This window comes from Danio rerio, chromosome 18 (genome assembly GCF_052040795.2).
Source record: "Danio rerio strain M-AB ecotype USA chromosome 18, GRCz13ab, whole genome shotgun sequence".
Lineage (NCBI taxonomy): Eukaryota > Metazoa > Chordata > Actinopteri > Cypriniformes > Danionidae > Danio > Danio rerio.
Window position 1 is genome coordinate 21,252,564 of NC_141038.1, and position 17,656 is coordinate 21,270,219.

Below are 17,656 nucleotides of genomic sequence, written 5' to 3' on the forward strand. Positions count from 1 at the left end.
TTAAAATATTATGCACTAATATCATGGCAAAGATAAAAGTTATTAAAACTATTATGTTTAGAAATGTTTGAAAATCTTCTCGCCGTTAAACAGAACTTGGGGAGAAAAATGCTAAAGAATTAAACTTTCACAGGAGGTCTAATAATTCTGACTTAAACTGTATATATCATTAAAAAAAACTTTACTGAACCCCATTTTAAAATGTATTTGTAACCTTAATATCAAATGCATTTCTCTCTTCTTAGAGTCTTCCAGTGCCAGCTGTTGTCAGCAAATATCCTTTCACCATAGTTGATGGTCAGATTGACCCGGATGCTGCTGACTTCTGTCGGTATAAAAAGCAGTATTGTCTGTACTGGGGTGCGATGGTAGAAGCTCTTGAGCGGCTGCAGAGGATGCTGTTGGACTTTGCTGTGCCACTGGCGCGGGTGTGCGGGGAGAGGCTGGCAGCTTGCGTGCAGAGTGGTGAGCTCAACTGGAGAGACGGCAGGGGCCGGTGCACCCATGTGGAGAAGCTGCTGTCGGTGCTGGAGAACAGGGATGAGGTATGGGACCTGATGTGTCAGCCCGGCCAGCGCTACAAAGGCAACGGGGGGCATCAGGCAGCGGCTGTGCGCATCCAGACCTGCTGGAGGCGTTACTCTGCCCGTACCGCCTACCTGATCCGGCTTAGGTCCAAATGGGCGGCAGAAATTATTGCCATGTCTCTGCTGAAACGTGCCAAACTGTGCCATTTGAAGAAGAGTCTGCAGGCCTCACGTCTTCGGCAGCTGGAAAACTTCCACAGCAGGGCAGAGGTGAATCATATACACATTTATACAACAATTAGTTCTGGTTCTTGAGTCTGATTTTGATGTAAGTTTAAGGGTGCTGTATCTAAGTTTTCGCCTCTTCTAAGGCATAAAAATACCATAATATGTTTGCATATATTTTAAAAAACATGTTAAGTGAACATACTTGTTTATCTGAAAAACAATGGTAAAGTCAGATGTTCTGCTTTGAAAATGTGCATTAAGTGCCGGAATGTCTGTCTTTTTTTTTTTTTTTTGGTCATTTAACCTACCCAATGCCAGTTCAGCAATTATATTTTAGCAAATATATTTCAATTCTAAAGTTCCATTTCAAATGGTTTATTTTAGTTTCAAGATCTGAGGTGACCTATCTGCTGCTGCTTTCAGAAGTATGGCAAAAAATGGCATGTGAAATGGCATTCAAACTCACAATATTAGCATTTAACATTGAATAAAGCACATGAGGGGTACCTGAGGTTATCACTTTCAGTTTCCTGTTGTTCAGCTGCAAGAAATAGAAGCCATTTCTAAAGTATAAAGTTCTCCTTTTAATATGGAAAATATTCCTTCTATTGCCTGCCATTGCTTTTATTTTAACGTGATTTATATCAGCCTTCAATCAGCCTTTTGGCTTGACAGTCATGCACACTGTTGTTGGTGTCATCAATCTGGCAACCTGCACTTGCGTATGTTTTGAACCATGTTTTTTGTTCCAATAATACATTGTTGTTTTGATATAGTGAAAAAATATACAAAAGCACGCAAAAAGTGCTAAATATATTAAAAACGGGGCAACACCAAATCTCCAAAAATGCCAATTTATTAAATTAAAGGCATGCATTGTTTTGAGCACACAGCTCTTCATCAGACAATGTTTATCACAATAAGTTGCTTCTTTTTGTACACTTCCAGATCACATGATCTCCCATATTATCTCACAACAAGAAAAATAAGAAAAAACAAACATATTTTAAATATATTTTAAATTAAATATATTCTTAATAAGATATTTAAAATGAAGATACAGAAACAAACCCTAATATTATATCAGAAAATAAAGAAAACACAACAGAATAACAAAATAATACAACAAAATGTACAACACATCGGGAGGGAGATCTTAATAAACTGCTGTTACAACGTGAAGCTTTTTGAATTTTCACTCTAGATACTTTGTCTCTAAGAAGTTTAAACGAGGAGTTTGATATTTGTCCTTTTTTTTTAAAATAATTTTTAATGTTGAATTAGGTTTTTGGGTAAAGTTTTTGCCCATATTTTATTGTGTATTTAGTTGTATTTTTTGTTATTCTGTTATGTTTTCTGTATTTTTGTTTTGAATATCTAATTTATAAACGTGTATTTTCTCTATTTTTCTTGTGAGATAATATGGGAGATCATGTGATCTGGAAGTGTACAAAAAGGAGCAACGCATTGTGATGAACACTGTTTGATGAAGAGCTATTTGCTTGAATTGTTAAACGCTTAGTCGCAGCCTTTTTAATTTAATAAATTGACATTTTTGGAGCTTTGGTGTTGCCAACTTTTGAATTTATTTTGTTTTGATATAGTATAAATGAAATCTGGATGTACTATTGCATTAGTTCACTTATAGTTCAGTTATTGAATCATTTATTCAATAATATGTGTTAAAACACAGGCTTTATTCAACACTGTTCAAAATACATCAGTGTTGTAGTAGTTCTGCTGTGAAACTGTTGTCTTTGGCAGAGAAAACCAGATAAAGTATTTGAAAAGATTGTATCTAAAATGTAAGTTATTTCAAATAAATCCATTTTATATTTAACTAAATGCAAAAATGTTCAAACGAAAATACTGTATATCTATTTGAAAACATTCTTGTTCTAGTATATTGGCTGGTTTATTCTCACCAAATATGACCAGTAATTAATTAAATCATTGAACAATTCATTCCAATGATATGTTACAAATGGCTGATTCATTTAGGAAGGAACCACATGATTTCTTATTGGTCGTTGAATCATTGACTTAAATGATTCTTTCAAAACTAGATTGATACAGGAATGAAACAAATGTTCCACACAAACTTTGTTTAGGAATATTTTTGTTTTTGATACAAAACTGAAAAAAAAAAATTAGTCTGGACTTTCCTTACTTCTCAATCTTTTGAATGGCAGTTCCTAAATCCACAGCATAAGAAAATACAGAAGTTCCACTCACAAGAGATTTGTTCTGACTTGCTTAAACACTTGACCACTGACGTATAAGTTTCTATTTGTCAGACCAGATGTTTCATCTGTGCTGTCATTCCTGTAACATCTTTATGAATTTCGCATGTCTCTTAATTAGTGCCCACATGTTCATTTATCCTCACCGCCACTCACCGTGAGACGAGACACAAGCTTGTGTATGTTTCCACCCTTTAAACACTCACATCCTTTTAATTAAGCCTTAATCTTCCCCTGGCAGAAAGCTTCATGTAGCCTGCTAATTGAATTAATAGAGGAAAGATGTTTCTAAGCATGCACTTAGCTGATTTAATTAATGTGATTTATGCTTGGTTTGTCTCAATGAGACCCAGGGAGAAAGACGAGCATCATTTCCTCCCTTTGCTGCCATCGGTGGGCCGACAACATGATAAATCCAACGTGCTGGGTGCTGTCTGTCACCCATCACTTTTACTCTCTTTTATTCTCTGCTGTGTGTGTTTCACAGAGTCTGGCAACCAACTGGAAACACATCACCTCCGCCAAAAGGACTATCATCCATGTCCCATCACTGGGTAATTCATTTCAATCTGCCGTGAGGGCTCCTGGTTAGATAGTATTTCTGTAGAGAGGGCAAAAAACAAACACGTTTATATATCAAAACTTGTCAATGAGGCTTTCGCTGGCTATTGGAGATGATGATGATGATGATGCATGTGAATTGTAATCACCAGCAGATGGAGTGTGATTTTTGCACTGGGGGTGGCTGAGGAGAGGCCTGTGTGAGCTTAGATAATTAAGATGTTGAACCCTATTGTTTTTATTGCCTCGCTCTGTTAGTTTGCATGCATTTAATCATTTCATTATAGAGATTAGTTTCTTGCAATGTTTTTGAGAATTTGGTCCATATTTACAATATAGTCTCTCAATAATTTATTGGGTTAGTTCACCCATAATGAAAAAAAAAATGGGGAATCGATATCGCAATGTGTGTATCTGCAATAGTCACATCACATGATTAGATTACTTATTACATTTTTAAAGACAAAGATATTATTAAAAAATATTATTATATTATTGGATAAAATTATACCATTATGATCATGTTATTTTACATTAGTTTTTTCAGTTTTTGTATTTGGATACTGTTAGATTCTTCAGAAAACCATAAAGCACCGTTTATTTAACTTTTATTTCAAGAGTTCGCACTTAGATATGGCTTGATGATAATAGCAGGTTTGGCATGCTGTCCAGGGAGAGAACCCTGAACTTGGAGATAATTGAGCCCAGGGCTCCCACCTGATCAATGAGCATGTAAGGAGGGTACGAGATCAGGTGTTCACGAGGGCTCTCCCTGGTAAAGGAGGAAAGGGGAATATGGGTTGGATAGGGGTTTCTCTGGAAACTCTGACTTTAACTGTATGCTTATAACTTATTACATTTTATGCAGATGCAATGCATTGAAAAACATGATCACCTTAGTCAATCTAAATTTATGAAATCTTTTAGAATAGAGCTATTTGAATAATTTAGACAAATTATTTTCATGTCGCAATACACAGTTGAAGTCAGAATTATTAGTCCTCCTGATATATACAGCCCCCCTGTATATTACCTGTATATTTTTTTCCTAGCTTCTGATCAATAGAAAGCAGATTTTTTCAATACATTTCTCAACATAACACTTTTAATAACTGATTTATTTTATATTTATATTTTATTAAATATTTTTTCAAGACACTAGTATTTAGCTTAAATTGCAATTTAAAGGCTCAACTAGGTTAATTAGGTTAACTGAGTAAGTTGGGATAATTAGGGAAATCTTTGTTTAATTATGGTTTGGTCGGTAATATAAATGTATATCAAAAAATATATATTGCTTTTTTTGGACATGTTAATCATTTAGAAAATATTTTAGAGGAGGGCAAATAATTTGGATTTCAACTGTATATCGCAGCAAAAACTATTTTTCTCAATGTTAGATTTTTCCAATATCGTGCAGCCCTAATTTATTCCCTCATTTTGTTCTAAATCCATGAGAAAATCATTCATCTTCAAAACACAAATCAAGATTATTTTTTATCAAATTTGAGGAATCTTAAATATTCTGTGACTTTCTTGGGAGTCTATACATTGAAAACTCTGATGCCTCAAAACCCTTTAAAATCCAGCTATAAATTGAGTGGTTGAATTCAAGACATAACTGCTTTATATAATGAAGAAATGCTATTTAGAGAGCATGGAGATCATGTTGGATGCAAAATAATTTACTTTAGTTGTAGCAAGATAAAAACGTGAATGAATATCTCAAAAATGAATCAGTAAATCAACTGCAGAATGACATCAATACAACATCTTGCAACTTTTTTGTCAGGTAAAACTACACATTTACCTCAGCAAACCCATTTTGAAAACAAATCTCCTCAGAAGACTTCAAACCACTTGATCCGTATAGATTTCATTTTTGACAATTTTACAAATGCGTATAAACGTCACAAATTTAACAGTGAACAGACTTGGTGTAAAGATAGAAATTGTCTGAGATTAAATAACAATATTATCAATTGTGTTTTCAGAAGATAAACAAAACTCTTATAGAACACAGAGGAGAGTAAATGATGACAGAATTATCAATTTGAAATGAGCTAACCTCTTGAAGGTCCCATAAAAATTAAAATAAAATGTTTTAGATGTTAGTATCAGTATTGTTTGTGTAAGCTAGTGAGCACCAAGACAGTGAAAGAAATCACACTTAGAACCAATAAAAAACCAATATAAACTTGTAAAGCTTGTAGTTTGTCACTTCCACCTAAATGAATCAACTGTATTATTTACATCACCTCACCTTCAGTTTCTCATCAATTCTTGACCAATCAAAGCTCTCTAGTATCTGATATGCCCCGCCTCCTTTAAGATGCTTTTCATTTGATGCACTTGAGCTCAACATCTCTTACTGGCAGAGAAGTGAGAAAAACTAAACCCTATTGGCTTTTTTTTTTTTTTTAATGAGAGAGGATGTCCCACCCTCTCTTCATACTCAACACTGAAAAAAAAATGCACAATTCAAATCACTTCAGGAGAACATTAAAGGGGTTAATTTACCCCAAAATTAAAATTCTTTCATAATTTACTCAAGCTTTTTCTATTGTAAGAAGCTTGTTCTATTGTACACAAAAAGCATGAAGAATGTTGAAAACTGGTAACCATTAGCATCTATAGAATGTGGGGAAAAAAGCAATACTATAATAGTCAATGCTTACCAGTTTCCTACATTCTTTAAACTATCTGATTTTGTGTTCAACAGAACAAAACAAAAATCTACTTTTGAAACAAGTCAATGGTGAGTAAAGTTTAGGTGAACTGTCCCTTTAAAATCTCCCTTTGGTTTGTTTGATAGGATATTCCCAGCCTCGACGACTCAGTCTCAGAGGATATGATGTGCTGCAGAATACCCAGATGGGCCGACTGTGTGACATCAGAGGTAAAGGGTTTAATCATGACACAATCAAATTGAATTTGCAGCATGAAAACACACGGAAGCAAATGCGGCAGTGTTTGTGTCACACACAGATGAGAATGTGGAGGTCATCTATGTGTCTCCGGTGCGCCTGGGAGAGGATGTTCTCCAGTATTACACTCGTCTGCTGGGCCTGCAGACCGCCATTGAACTGGGTGATGCTTCTGCAACTGAGTCACACTCTGCCAAACGCTTTACCATCCTCATGCCAGAAGCACTGGAGGACTTTTCAGTATGAAAACACACACACACACACACACACACACACACACACACACACACACACACACACACACACACACACACACACACACACACACACACACACACACACAGAGAGAGAGAGAGAGCAGGGTGTTCTATAACAGAACTTTTGTTTCTCTTCAAAGAATTTTTAAAGAATAATTTAATGTTATTTATTTCTTGCCTATAGAGGGCGACAGAGGCGACATGTGTATTTACAACTCTTAGGTAAAACTTAGGTTTTAGTGCAAGAAAAACAGAGGCTCTTTTTACATGACACATTTAACAAGATTCCAAGATATGAAAAAATTCTTCCTGAAACAGTAAAAAATGCTTGAAATTTTTTTCGTCGCATCACTGCTTTTAAAATGTTTCATTTTAATATGTGATTCTTCACACAACGTGTCAAGCTGTATATCCAGTAGGGGTGTGATGAGACGCTTACACCATGAGACGAGAAATGAGATTGTGTACAATTTCACATGAGAAATGGAACTTCTTTCCACAGATTTTACTTTTTAACTTGTGTTCAGTGGACCGTCACGGTGGCGCAGTGGGTAGCACAATTGCCTCACAGCAAGAAGGTCGCTGGTTCAAGCCTCGGCTGGGTCAGTTGGCATTTCTGTGTGGAATTTGCATGTTCTTCTTGTGATAGTGTGGGTTTCCTCTGGGTGCTCCAGTTTCATAAAACTGCGTAAAACATATGCTGGATAAGTTGGCAGTTCAATCCGCTGTGGTGACACCAAATTAATAAAACATTTTTAAAAAATCATCAGTGATGATAATGGCTGGTGTGCGTGTCTCCAGGATTTCACTGTGTGTGCACTCGGTGGAGATGTGTGTGGCTGTGGTCATATACTGGCTCGATACATGCAGAGAATAGTGTTAAGCAGCTATGTGTGTGTGTATGGAATATCCTGTCACAAAATGCGAATAAAAGTCACACATAATAGTATTAGTTTGATTTTGGCGTTTACATGTCTGTACTGCACTTTCATATATTCATTTTCTTTTCGGCTTGGTTGCTTTATTAAACAGGGGTCGGCAAAATGGAATGTATAGAAGTCTTGAAAAATATGTAGTCAAATGTTATTTACTGTCATCATGACAAAGATAAAATAAACCATTCATTAGAATTTAGTTATTAAAACTATTATGTTTAGAAATGTGTTGAAAAAAACTCCTCTCCGGTAAACAGAAATTGGGGAAAAAAATAAACAGGGGAGCTAATGATTCAGGGGACTAATAATTTTGACTTATAATATATATACACACACACACACACACACACATATATTCAATTCATTTTAATAACATTTTTAACAATTATTATTTCACATAGCAAGCATGCAAGCAATAAATAAAAATTAGAAATATAAATAATGTGACCAAAATGAACTTTGTAATATCAATTGTTTATTTAAAATATAGTTATATAAAAACTAAAATAATCTATTAAACTTTTTTTTTGATATATAAATAAAACAGAAACACATTCTGTTCAAATTTATTACAACATTTATTAAAAATAAAAGTTTCTCTTTCAAAACATAGCATTTTTGTACTTTTCCTCTACATTTATCATTGTACTAATAAGTAAATTGGATATATAGTATCCAATATATATCTATATAAGATATATATATATATTTTTTGACAAATACAGATATAGATATATACGCTACCAGTCAAAAGTTTGGGGTCTATGCAATATTTAAATGTTTTAAAATAAGCTTCTCCTGCCACCAAGGCTGCATTTATTTAATCAAAAATACAGTACAAATTGTAAATTAACAAACAAATTGTAAAATAACTATTCGATAGCAGTTTATAATTTAATTTAATAATTTATTCCAGTGATTTTAAAGATGTATTTTCAGCTTCATTACTCCAGTCTTCAGAGTCACATGATCCTTCAGAAATCACTTAAATATGAATTATTATTATTATTATTATTTTTATTATTACTACTACTATTGGTAATAGTAATAAAAGCAATAAAGACTGAAGTAATAATTTCATTTGAAACTACATACAATAAGAAAGCAGATATTTAAACTTTTATAAATATTTAACAATTAATTTTTTTTACATTTTTACATTTAATAAATGCCGCCTTGATGAACAGAATAATTTTTTTTAAAACAACATGAAAAAAAAAAACGGACCCCAAACTAGTAGGTAGTGTATATATTTTTTTTAAGTTAAACATTACCTTAAAAATCAGTGAGCAACCGGAAGATGATAGAGAAACTTGACAGTACAAACTATTCTTGAATCTTTATACTTTGCAGTAAAGCCAAGTTTATTTTATGCAAATGAATTTCTAGAGTTAGCATAGACCTAACTGACTCCACATTTTAGCAGTGCCCTTCTGTTATTTATTGCCGCATAGCGCACGAGCGGCACGCGCTGCCTCTTCCCTGTCGATTCTTCTCCGTGTGTAAACTCTGCCAGACGTGTCAGCAGGATAAATCTCTGTTAGCCGTTGCTGCCAGCGTGGCGTGCCAATGACAGACGGGACAATTCTGCTTGGATCAAACATACAGATGTGGAGTAATTAGTGCTTTCCCCACGGAGCCCATCACTAAGCACACAGTAAAGACAAGAGGCGGCAGAGGTGTGCCGTCCTCCCCAGACTCTCCTTTATCAATTTAACGTGTTGGAGTACAGGAGAGGTCATGACCCCTCCGGCTGTACGTAATGGGCTCAATGTGTTTGCGCACGTTCATAAATTACAGCCATAGACAAAAGGAGGGGTAAGACCTTAGAGCAGGAGTAGAAAGGACAGTTATTTATGTACACAAAGACCGCTGAGATTTCACCTTTTGGGAGGAAATATACATTACAAAAATGTATTGCTGTTATATGCATTCTCTTTATTAGAGCTTATTTTGTTAGGAAGATACAGTGTTAAACTGTTTATGATCACTGATTACAATTTTGAAAGTGCCTTTTTTCTCATTTCTTAAAGCTGTTACATTGAAAAAGTAACTTTTACATGAAAAAAATATATACTTTTGATTTTAAAATATATCAATGACCAGATTTGTTTATGCAGATCTAGAAGACATAAGAGGTGGTTAACTATCACAACTGTGACCAGTAGTGTTCAACACATTCTCTAAAATGAAATCAATTGAATTGCAGTGTAGTACACTATTGTTAACTGCCATAAAACCTAATTGAACCAACATAATATCAAAGGAGACAAAATGTTTGGGTGTTATGGAGGTCTACAAATTAGGCATTTATTTCTGTAGTTTATTAATTTTGCATTTTTGGGGGGGTTTGTAGAACTGTTTTTTAAGCTGGATTTGTGGAACTGTTTTTTAAGCTGTTGTAAAATACTTTCCAAACACCTGTGTGTGTTGCTGTGTCAATAAGCTAAATCAATAAGTCCTGTGAAGCCGTGGATTGCAGTGAATTTATAACTGCGTATACAGCACCTTTTTGCTGTTAGAAAATCACTGTAAGCCATGGCTTTTTGGTGCTTATTGTTTTAATTTACTCACCCTCAAGTGGTCTCAAACCTTTATTGATTAACACAGAAAATATATTTTAAAGATTGTTGGACATGGAATGTTGTTTACACACCACGGAAGTTTCCAGCATTTCTAAAATACAGTATGTTGATTTGTGTTCAACTGTTCAACAGAAACAAAGAAACTCAAACAGATTTGGAATGGATGGAAAGTGCGAAAATATTAGTTTTCAGTTTTGGGTTAAAGGGATAGTTTACCCAAAACTGAAAATTCTGTCATCATTTACTCACCCTTTACTTGTTTTAGACCTGCGCAGCAAAATAATAATAAAAAAAACACATTTTTTTCTACCCCAAATATCTAAAAATCCCTTAATCACAAAGCTTTTTCTAAAAAGTAAAAATGTAAAGTAAAAAATATTGATTTATTTTCAGAAATAGTAAGTCAAAATTAAGACAACATTTTCTTAAAACAAGCTAAATAATTTGGCAATAGAGTAAGCAAAATAGTCTTGCTTTTGCTTTGAATAACATCATTTTGCTTACCCCATTGGCAGACTAGTTTGCTTGTCAAAAGAAAATATTGCCTTAATTTTAACATATTATTTCTGAAATAACTGTTAAATGTTTTTAATTGACTAAAAATGCATGGTGATTTAAGGATTTTTAGATATTTGGACTAGAAACAAGAAAAAAAATCAACCTCTTAGTAAGAAAAGCTTTTTTGCAGTGTGTTCGACTTACTGAACAGAAAAGAAGATATTTTGAAAAAAACTTAAAAACTGAAACCATTTTATAATTGTTAAATGGTTTTCAGCTTTTTTCAAAGTATTTTCAATAAAGAAACTCATAAAGGTTTGTAACAGGGTGTATGAGCAGTTGATAAATCAATTATGAGAAATGTAAGGCCTTTAAAAGGTATTAAAAACTCTAAATCATGTTTTTACGAGGTCTTAAAAGCATAAATATATTTATTTACCTCCTAATATTAACTACAATGGATGATCCATGTGCTTGGTTTGGGCTGAGATGTGTTTGGCCAAGCTCCTCCGTGCGGGTGATGTCATGAAATTTGCGACAAACACGTGAAGGTGGTGTGATGCTCTCCACGTGTAGCGAAACCATAGAGCAAAACAGATGACAAAATGGGAAAATGTTAGTTTGTGTACTCCTGTTTGGAAAAAGCCGAGTTTAAACAGTGGCTGAAGCCTGTTGCTGAAAACAACCACGTAATTTATTCTTTCAAGCTTTGTTTCTTCCGAGCTTTTCTGAGTTCTGTTGCATGGTTGTGCTCCATTGATTTATTTAACTACAACTGTTTATTAACAAATGTTTATAAAGTTAAAGGTTTGACACTGATTAGAACTTGAAGTGGTGATGAGGTCTCAAAATATTCTCAGAAGGTGTTTAAGAAGTCTTAAAAAGGTATTAAAATTCATTTTAGGGTTCCTGCATTTACCCTGTGTAACCAATTGAGGAAATAGTATTCAATCTTCATTTCTGAATAAACTATCCCTTTTAGTGTCCCTTTATCTCCTAATGGTGCATTATATTTCTCTTTCAGACCCGAAACTTATGTCTAGCTTCGCTCCTGAAATACAGTCCACGAACTCTAAAGCGCATCAAGAATTTGATCAAGGGAAAACAGGCCTACATGATCAGCGGTGTTACCCACACTGATGACCTGGCTGTGGCAGATGAGCTACAAATTCCTCTTCTGGGCACAGACCCTGTGGTAACCCAGCTCTACTCCACTAAATCTGGAGGGAAAAGAATCTTCAGTAGCGCAGGAGTCGACATGCCTCCAGGAAAGTGGGATATATACACCTTGGAAAAGGTCAGAGTGCCAGCCATCTGAAACTTGCATTTGAGAATATGGAAAACTCACTTTGCAGTAATACATATGTTTTTTTGCTGCAGCTCTATGAAGGTCTAGCTCAGCTGATGGCAAAGCACATGGAAGTCCAGCGATGGCTTTTTAAGATAGACAGTGAAGTGGGTGGACGGGGAACTGCTTATGTTGATGTCTGCCATCTGAAAAGTCGCCCATGGGCACAACAGGAGTTTATCCGCCATGAGCCTCAACAATGGAGAACATCACAGTCTCAGGTGAGAGTGGGATCATTGATATAGATTCATAGATGCCTTAATAACGACTGATTCTAAGGGTATATAGATGTAAACGGTACACCAGATTAGAAAAGTTAAATGTGGTCCATGAACATTCAAACTTGACAGTATGTCAGTAGTCTGCAGTAGACTTAAGCAATCCACTTGTTAAGTGTAACGTCACGTGAAGCGGCTTCCGGGTCCAAACGCTCTATCAAACTATATGGGAAAACTCATCAAATTGTAATAATAAACGTTTACAAAGTGATGTAATACTTTTGAAAATCATAATCGCAATATATTTATATATATATATATATATATATATATATATATATATATATATATATATATATATATATATATAACATATATATATATATATATATGTATGTATATATATGTATGTATATATATATATATATATATATATATATGTATGTATATATATATGTATGTATGTATATGTATATATATATATATATATATATATATATATATATATATATATATATATATATATATATATATATATATATATATATATATATATATATATATATATAAAACAGTTTATATATGTATAAAACCGTTCTGTTTGGTTCTCGAATCTGATTGGCTGATAGCCGTGATATATTTTATTAATATCAGCACCCATACAGCCTCTTTACCCTTTGTGTATTACTCCGCCCACATACAGCCAGCAACAAGCAGACACTACAGAACTGAAGTTTAAAAGATGCTTGCTCAGCCGTTTTAACTGTCAGCTTATGATTTGAATCCAAGGTGGAAGAAAGTAGTTCCTCATACAAAAAGGTTTTTGAGACTCTCCAGGTTTGATTTTGTTTTTATATACACAATTAGGCTTGGATATATGAGCAATAGCACACTAGTAGCAGTGCAATTCGGCTGTATATCGGCACTGGTGGGGGCACTAAGGCAACGCACGCCTCTCACCAGTGCCGATATACAGCCATATCGAACTGCTACTTGTGTGATATTGCTCATATATCCAAGCCTAATATCCGATGGCCAGAAAGTGATTCATTTTTTTATAAATTGTCAAATATTGGTGTCTGTGATGCAGCAATCCCAAAGACTGCATACACCAGGATTTAATATAAAAATCCCTTTAATGTGTGATATGATTGAAAAAGTGGTCATAAATGAATGTTTTCTCAATTTAAATGAATAGCAGCTTGGACCCGGAAACAGTATTCCATACGTCACGACAAACTGATTGATTTTGCTAAATTAACATAGCATAAAGTGTTGAGTAACTAAACATTCAACAGTTCAATATGGTAATTAAAAAAAAATACTCTAAAGTTGTTCCAAACCTTTATTAATTTATGTTTTCTGTTGAAGACAAAATAAGATACTTCAAAGAATATTGGCAACTGGTAGCCATTAACTACCATAGTAGGAAAAACAAATACTACGGAAGTCAATGGCTACCGTTTCAGCATTCTTAAAAATAATTTTAATGAAAGAAACCAAAACAGTTTTGGAATGAGTGGAGAATGAATAAACATAATTAAAGAATTTTTATTTTGGTAAACTACATTTTTTTTTTTTTTAATGGATATAAAAACACAAACCAGTACATTTTTATCTGTTAAATCACCTGATTATTCCATTTCCTATTGGAGAAGTGACTCTACAATTCAATTCAATTGATCTAAATTTCTATAGCGCTTTTACATTGTAGATTGTATTAAAGCAGCTTAACATAGAAGTTTAAGTAAATTGAAACTGTGTCAGTCCAGTTTTCTGAGTTTAAGTTTAGTTTAGTTCAGTTCAGTTCAGTGTGGTTTAATTTTCACTGCTAAAAGTCCAAACACTGAAGAGCAAATCCATCAAAGAGCAGCTCTACAAGTCACAAACCAAGCAAGCCAGAGGCGACAGTTTTGAGGAACAAACTATATCAGTTGACAAACAAGTGTACAAAGAAGTATGTTTATGACTGTACATTTAAAAAAATAGAATAATATAGTAATAAATTATCAATTTGCAACATGAAGCAGCATGATGATTTGTTTTTAATGTCTAAAAATCAATGGAAGTGTATGAGACTGGACGTCTAGAGCCAAAAAGAGTCTAATGGCTGTGCCTACTTGTGTGTGAAAAACTAGGACAATAGATATTAGATGACATATTGACATAGTGGTCCAAATCATTAACATATACAGCGGCCAACATTTGAAGGATCAAAATTTTTCTAAGACAAGAACGGGAGTTGTTCAATAGTACTAGGAATTTTGCAGAATGTTTAATAAAACTCAAATATAATAGTGGTAATACAAATCATTTAGCAAAAATTACAGCTTTTGATAAAACAAAGGACATGCCAGTGATTTCTGCCTTTAAAACTAGAAAAATAAATCTGTTGATAAAATTTAGTTCTGATATCTCCACCATTCAAAGACACAGTTTGTATCAGTGCGTGCTCATTGTGCAACAGTAGCAATTCAGAAGTATCAAGTGGCTTGTTTTGTAAATGCGAAATGAAATGTGCCATTTCTTTTATTTTGCAAATGCAGCTACACTTCACTCACAAGCCCTGTTCATTATAATTTCCGCTTTGCCTGGTTTTTTTTATAATTTATATTCTGCACAAAATGTATCCTTGTCTCAATGACAAGCCTGCCATTACTGACCAAGGCCGAACTTTGATGCCATCATCATGATTTACCTAGAGAGTCCTTATGACTCTAATTCATGGCAAATTAATAAAGAGGCATTTGAATTTTAGCATATTTATGTATTCTAATTCAAATATGATGTATTCAACACTCCTGCAATAAAAACGCATCGGTTTCATCTGCCTGTAATCGTGTTTATAACCCTCTCCTCAATCAAATGCTTACAATCTGGCCCTTGATTTAAATACCGTGTTTTGCCATTACACCGTGAGCTTTGTGTTAGCTAATTACAGGGTTATCATCATGCACGACTTTGTGTGCAAACCTAGCTTTTATTCATTTATTTGTTTTATTCCAGTCTCTTTTTGTAGTCTTCTATCCCAAGGGCAAGAGGAGGCTGCGTTTTCTACCTCCAAGCTATTAGCTCAGTCCCTAATTCACACTGAGGCCGAGAGAGGAATCTGGGGCTGTAATTGTGGTGGCATTGGCGCTGTTAATTACAGAGGTAAGCGGTTGAGGCCCAGCCAAGCTCCATTATGGTGATGGCGGTGAAGGAGCTTTAAATGGGGGGCTCTTCACCAGCTGGGGTCCCAGTGAGAGGAGAGAGAGCTGGGGCCTGATGAGCTGGCCTGCACCCTTAGGGCTTCTGGGCCATATGGAAGCCAGTACGAGCCTTTATTCTACCTCTTCAACCTTTTTTAATCAATGGCAAGCTCTGCTAACAGAATGGAGAGCACAGAGGTTATTTCAACGTGTCATTCATTTTCTACAGATCTGTATTCACTCTTTTAGGGGCAATTTCGCCGTTTCGTAGCACCCCTCATGTCTGAATTTTGCTAAATGCTCACGATTATGTTGTGTATTTGCATGTCATTTGATTTATTTATCTATTTGATTCCTTTTTTTGTCATGCTTATTGTGTTTTATCTCGATTACTATTGGGCTGCCTCACAACTAATTGCATGCTTATGAAATTAATTACCTTAAACATGTACAATATGGGGAAAATAGTTTAAGATTCAGGACTGTAACCTTGTATAACATTACATAAAAATTATGAATCATAATTATAGGCCTTTTAGGGTTGTAATTATATGAAAAAACAGCAACGAGTATATTTTTAAAATAAAAATAAGGTAGAGTATCAATTGCATACAACTTGTGTGCAAAAATAAATGATAGATTAAGTGAAATTAACAATGAATCAAATAATGATCCAATAAAATAATGAATTAATTATACCAAACAAAACAGTACAAAAATTCACCACCCAAAAACCTATAGCTTAAAACCAATTTTTTTTCAAATCCAAAAACCATAAGCAAAATGAATATAGAGTAAACTTAAACATTTAACAAAACCATTAGTACAAGCTGCAAACATAAAAAACTAGATTCAGTTTCAGTCAGAAGTTCCAAAGCAAAATACATAACATAGCCTTCAAATGTTTAAAATATGAATAAATGAAATGTACAGCATAAAAACAGTAAGGAGGATTTTTAAAAATAAATATAAGAGCATCAGTTGCATGCAGCTTTTGTGCAGAAGATTAAGTGAAATTAACAATGAATCAAATAATGATTCATTGAAACAGTGAAATAATTATACCAAACAAGAAAATTAGTACAAAAATAAGAAGACCTATATGTAAAATATAGTGTAAACCAAAACATTTAACAAAATCATTAGTGCAAGCAGCAAACATAAAAGATCAAATCAAATTTGCATTTTAGTCAGACGTTCCCAAGCAAAATAAATAACATAGCCTTCAAATGTTTATACGTGAATAAATGAAATTTAGAGCATAATGAACCACAATAATACACTCTATATATATGTGTGTGTTTGTGTGTGCATGTGTGTGTGTGTGTGTTTGTGTGTGTGTATGCATATATATATATATATATATATATATATATATATGTATGTATGTATGTATGTATGTATGTATGTATGTATGTATGTATGTATGTATGTATATATATATATATATATATATATATATATATATATATATATATATATATATATATATATATATATATATATATATATATGTATGTATATGTGTGTGTATATGTATGTGTATATGTGTGTGTGTGTGTGTGTGTGTGTGTGTGTGTATGTATATATATATATATATATATATATATATATATATATATATATATATATATATATATATATATATATATATATATATATATATATGTATAAGTTGCAAAACCATAAGTGCAAAAAAAAATCAAAATTCAGTTTCAGTCAGAGGTTCCCAAGCAAATTAAATAGTATAGCTTTAAAATGTTTTAAACATGAATAAATGAAATTTAGAGCATAATGAGTCATAATAATAGGCCTTTTAGGGTTATAATCATATATGTTTGGGGATTAAAAAAAAACAGCAAAGAGGATTTAAAAATTATAAGGTAGAGCAACAATTGGATACAACTTGTGTGAAAAATCTATAGTTTAAGTGAAATGAACAATGAATCAAATAATGATTCAATGAAACAATTAAATATTTATACCAAACAAGAATATTAGTACAAAAAATAAACAGATCTATAAACATCACCCCAAAACCAATAGCTTAAAAAATATTTTAAAGTGCAAGATATAGATATAAACCATAGCAAAATTAATTTAGAATAAACTAAGACGTTTAACAAAACCATAAGTGG

At 33.4% G+C, this 17,656-nt stretch overlaps 1 protein-coding gene across 13 annotated transcripts in view; it reads left to right on the forward strand.

Annotated features, from left to right (window-relative positions):
• iqch (IQ motif containing H) overlaps window positions 1-17,656 on the forward strand; it is a 62,656-nt gene that overhangs the window by 10,363 nt on the left and 34,637 nt on the right. For 7 of the 13 annotated variants that reach the window (XM_087292432.1, XM_087292433.1, XM_087292434.1 and 4 more), the window contains exons 9-14: window positions 246-797; window positions 3,486-3,552; window positions 6,375-6,458; window positions 6,548-6,726; window positions 11,786-12,058; window positions 12,142-12,330. In XM_087292432.1, the coding sequence (XP_087148558.1) occupies window positions 246-797; window positions 3,486-3,552; window positions 6,375-6,458; window positions 6,548-6,726; window positions 11,786-12,058; window positions 12,142-12,330 (1,344 nt within the window). Of the gene's footprint in view, window positions 1-245; window positions 798-3,485; window positions 3,553-6,374; window positions 6,459-6,547; window positions 6,727-11,785; window positions 12,059-12,141; window positions 12,331-15,333; window positions 15,481-17,656 lie in introns of all 13 variants that reach the window. The other 6 variants (XR_015514394.1, XR_015514395.1, XR_015514396.1 and 3 more) reach the window with 1 other exon arrangement.